General features: G+C 33.1%; 1 protein-coding gene across 1 annotated transcript; it reads right to left on the bottom strand.

Moving 5' to 3' along the window:
- Positions 1–341: 341 nt before the first annotated feature.
- On the bottom strand, positions 342–4,997 carry LOC101495042 (uncharacterized). The gene is made up of 6 exons (XM_004507191.4): positions 4,625–4,997; positions 4,427–4,549; positions 3,003–3,212; positions 1,978–2,059; positions 1,004–1,068; positions 342–782 (listed from the first exon to the last, which is right to left on the bottom strand). Exons 1-6 carry the CDS (start codon positions 4,904–4,906, stop codon positions 483–485), a joined length of 1,062 nt encoding a protein of 353 aa, XP_004507248.1. The 5' UTR covers positions 4,907–4,997; the 3' UTR covers positions 342–482.

Here is a 4,997-nt window from a genome sequence, read left to right as displayed (position 1 = left end):
TATAATTTCAAATATCGCATATAATCTTTAAATTTAATTCAAAATATGAATGCTCTCTCGACAATTCTAGGAATAGGAAGGTATACAAGTTTCAAGAAATTCGCAAACTGGAAAGAACCTAAATACCTTGAAGCTATAGATTAGACTTCATGGTGAAAATCACTTAACACAGATTATAGAACAAAAACAGCTTGAACTAGTTGCTTCTTTATGAAACACCATGTAAAAGTAATTCAAGTTTAGCATAGCTATCATATCATCTGATCTTTTCAATATTCAGTATTTTTTCTTCGTTCTTACCGTTCTTCGGCTGTAACTCTATGCAGTACGCGCAGATGATGTAATATTGAATTACGATCGTTGCATTAATGTTAACATCTGCACAAACTCCTTGACATATACACTTACAAGGTATTCAACAAGTACAAACAAAAGTTCGATCATGCATAGTAGTAAAAAGTAACATATAATCTTAATTTTGGTCAAAATGATATCCTGATAAATACAATTATGTTTAGGGCTAAAATATAAAGCACAAATGCCGACCTAAGTAGCATAAGCCTCTGCTGGCTTTCAGTTCTTCCTGCAGAATGGTAAGGAAGCCTTTGATGACCTTCATAATCTGACAAACCATGTAACTTATCAGACGAGCCTTTAATAAAACGGTTCCTAGCATTGTTCACCTCTGTATTATTGCTTTGCATTTGTCGCCATTGCGCATTCAATCTTTCCAGCTCCATCTCTTTCAGATGAATTTCACCAAGAAGGCCTTCAGCTTGTGTCTGAAAGCACGAAAGAAGGACGGATTATTAGATTCGTCTCTACGAGGCAACCAAATGTGTGTAGAAAAGACAAATAACAAGCAGATAATCATTCAAACAGTTATTATTCAACCATTGCCGAAAATATATATTTTTTCTTCATAAAAAGAAAGAATAAACTGTTTTTTAAACACAAACAGTATCATGTATGTAGAGTATAAACCATGAAGTATGGAAAGTACCTGTTTAACTGCAAGTTGTTCAAGTAAACTGTGAAGTTGTTTATCCAATGTCTTCTCCCTTTGTGCTGTAGAACAAGTCAAATGTTACAAAGCTAAAATAGTAGTTTCAAGATGAAGCTTCAGTGTGCAAAATTAGTGGCAGAATTAGCACAAACAAAAACGATAAGATAATGGAGATGAAACAATTGAAGTATCACAACTAGATTTTAGGGCTTGCTAAGCTGTGTGGATTTCAAAGAGCATAAAATAGTATTCAATATTTCTCAGAGATGGAACCGGATCAAAGTCTCCCCAACTGAATTGATTCAGAAAGAAAAGTATAATGTAAACAAGTGCATTAAGAAAAAAAACCCAGGAAAAAAATAAAAAAGAAAAGAAAATACATCCTAGAAAGTACTATAAATTCTCAAAGTTCATGTTTAAACACAAACATGCTTCAAGATTTCCCAACTTACAATAATCACCTAATACAGTGCAATGTTGAATTTTTTATGGCATCATTGATGAAATTTGTATACATAACTATGGTTTGCACCTTTTCCTACCATAAACAAGTTCATGACATCTTTACTCAGTGTGATTAATCAAAGGTTCCAGAGGACCCGTGACCTATGTACACAGAAAGTACAAAATATATACCAGCGAAAACAAAATTACGAGGGCAAGGAACAAAACAAACAAACAAAGGACACCATTCTTTCAGATTGAAAAATTAGCATTATGAAATCAGCAAAAAAATCATAATATAAGAATGATGCACTACATAAACTGTATATTAATTAATAATTATCATTATGCTGTTTTCATTTTAAAGCAACATAATTTGTAAACTATAGTTAGATACCTGGGCAATCATCCGACTAGGTATTAAATTTCCTCTTTTCAAAGAAAGGGATCACATTTATATGTTTAATCTTTCCTTCCCATATACCAAAAAATATAATTTAAAATAAAATAGATGTAAGAAATAATACCTGGGGAAGGGTGTTTAAGTGCATTTTCCTGCACCGCTGCCCATTTCTTCTCCAACCCCTTTACAGTCTCCTCCATTAAACTCTGAAGATAAATAAGGAATTTGATGTGACAACAATAATTCAACATGGTTAAATTATTGTTTTAGTTCTCTAAAACAGAAATCAAGTTAGTTCTGAAAGACTCTCCATTTGTAACATTAATCTCTATATGATGAAATCACGACCAAGGTCTCTAAAGTCTCTAAATAAATACATCTAATCAGCCAAATTTAGGCGAGGAAAGCTGGGGATCTGATTCTAGCTCGTACCAGCTGGAGCTTGCCTCCAGTTGATGTCAAAAGGTGAGGCTTTGGGACTTTTGCAGACTCTTAATTGGGCCAAAGATATCCGGATTCATTGGATTATTTTTTAGTCAGATGCCCAACTTGTTGTGGTCAGTGTACAGTCCCGACGGACAGATTGATCTGAGTTTGGGAATATTAAAGTGTTGAGAAATTTTAGTCTGGAACCAAATTTTGTGCTTTAGTTTGAAAGGAGACATGTGAATATGGTTGCTCATCCCCTAGCAATAATGGCCACTTTAGGGCCTAGTCTCCTTGTTTCTGAGTCTTTACCAAGGTTATATTCCAAATTGTATTCTAAGTGACATGCTACGAGTTTGCTTCAATCCAAAAGAAAAAAAAATCTAATCGGCCAAATAAGTCCTTGAATGTATCCAACTATCCATTTAGTCTCCAAACTTCCTAGGGACTAATTTGATAGAAATAATGCACATTCAAGAACAGTTTAATTTCTACCATTCAGCCACTAATAGGACTGACATCGACACCATTTGAGTGTTCAGGGGGCATTTGATTTGATCTGATCTCATAATATAATTACTTATTTAGTAAGGTTTCGTTATGAAAATGACTTATGATATATTTATAAGTTGTTTTCAGTTAATTTCAATAAACTTTTCAGAATAACTTAACAATAAACACTCAATTAAACTCCCAAAGATAGCAATTGAGTAAACAACAAACCAGTTCTTTCTTCTTCTCTTCCAATTTGTCAAGCATAGCCGAGTTTGAAACTTCTGCATCCGCATCTGCATCAAAACCAGCTTTACTATTATTTGTCTTGCTTTCCTCCTCCCAACTCTCAGATATCCAAGATTGTTCGGCATTAACAGAAGCACGCAGCCGCATATTTTCCAACTCGGCCCTTAGCTTCTTTTCAGTTTCATCCATCTCCTGTAACCCAAAACAGACGAACCCAATAATGATTAAAACACAAAGCAATGAAATTCAATACCCAAAATACATAACGAACAGTGGCGGATCTTCTTAGCAGCGGGCACATGCCACGGCATCCCCTATATTTTTTTTATAAATAATAATGATAGATTATTAAAATAATAATAATAAGTTACTAAAATATCTTCAAACCTTTATGTTTTGAGAAACTAACATTGTCTCTCCCCTCTCCGCCTCTCTCTCTTTCTTCTCTCATTTATTGCTCTCCCTCTCTTCTCTCATTTCTCAGCTCAAATTGTTCTTCCCCTCTCCTCTTGAGTTATGATTTAATGGGTTAGTTCCACTTACTTTTTTTTAGAATCTTTCGCATATTTTTTATTTTACCAAATTAGGAATATCCAACAATAAATATCTCTATATATATATATATATATATATATATATATATATATATATATATATATAGTTAAAGAATACTATTTAACTTTTCAACTCGAATTCCGTTACTTTGTTCGAATTGATTTGAATGATAACAATAAATAACTTATTAAAATTCGAAATTCGATTTTTTCATAAAAGTCAACTATTCCTTGCTGCCAATCCAGCGTCGCTTTTTGGTCTTTATCCTCATACATTTTTCAGGTTCTTACTCTTTTCCTCTTTCTACTTAAGTAATTTTTTCTATAAATAGAGTAAAAAACAAATGTTAATGGTTTTTGTTAGCAAATAATCTTCTTACCATGACGTAACAAAGATTATTCAATAGTTCTTAAATCACAATCAAGTTGTTGATATCATATTAGCAATTACGTGATTGAAGAGGTAAACGAGACACGAGGTAAACATTTATTAAAATTTATATTGATAAAATATAATAAAATTAATACAACGAGCTATGTATACAGATAAATTACCTAATTCGAATGATAAACTAACTAATTTTAACAGTTGATATATGATATAGTGTAATAATATACGTTAATTGTGAATTGTTTTAGTTAACTGTACGATAAAACTCTTTTAACAGATCATATTGTTTTAGTTAATTTGTAAATATAGATTATATTTTTATTTTATATTGATGTTATGTTGAATATTTGATAAACCACCTTTATGAATTTTTCAATTATAAAATTTGTAGTTAATATTTTGTGCAAGATAGTAAACAAAACCACGAAACAGAAGATGAATATTATAATAGTGAGTGTGACCTCTAACTTGGTCCTTAGTAATTGAGCCTCGTGCGATTTTTCCTTGATTTTATTGTCGCAGCTGGATATAGCATTTTGAAAAGCAGCATTTTCTTCCTTAAGTGTCTCCTCTCTAAGCTGGGCCTGCAAAGACGCAGAGGAAAGGAATTGAAATTGGAAAGAGAGGGCAAAAGCGTAATTAAAGAGAGAGAGAGATACCTGGTGGCGAGTGGAGGAGTGAGAGTTTAATTGAAGAGTGAGAGCGTTATTGGAAGCGAGGGAATGAGCGTGAAGATGAGGGAGACGTTGAGAGATATGAGGAGGAGGCAATCTGAGACGTAGATCATTGATGGAACGTTGGAGAGAAATTGATTTGAGATCGAGTTGGCGAACGTAATTGTTTTGTTCTTCGGAAAATAAGATTGGGATTGATTCTTCTAATTCTAACTCTGATCTTCCTCCTCCTACTACGTCTGCTGCCCATGCTAATAGCCCTGCCATTTCTTCTTTTTCTTTCTCTCTTCACCTCTCTCTCTTCTCTCTCTCTCTTTTCTTTCTTCTTTCTGCTTTCTGCTTTTGTTGTTGGAAAATA

The sequence above is a fragment of the Cicer arietinum genome, chromosome 2 (genome assembly GCF_000331145.2).
Source record: "Cicer arietinum cultivar CDC Frontier isolate Library 1 chromosome 2, Cicar.CDCFrontier_v2.0, whole genome shotgun sequence".
Classification (NCBI taxonomy): domain Eukaryota; kingdom Viridiplantae; phylum Streptophyta; class Magnoliopsida; order Fabales; family Fabaceae; genus Cicer; species Cicer arietinum.
Note: the sequence above shows the minus strand (reverse complement) of the source record. Positions and strands in the feature narration are given on the sequence as shown.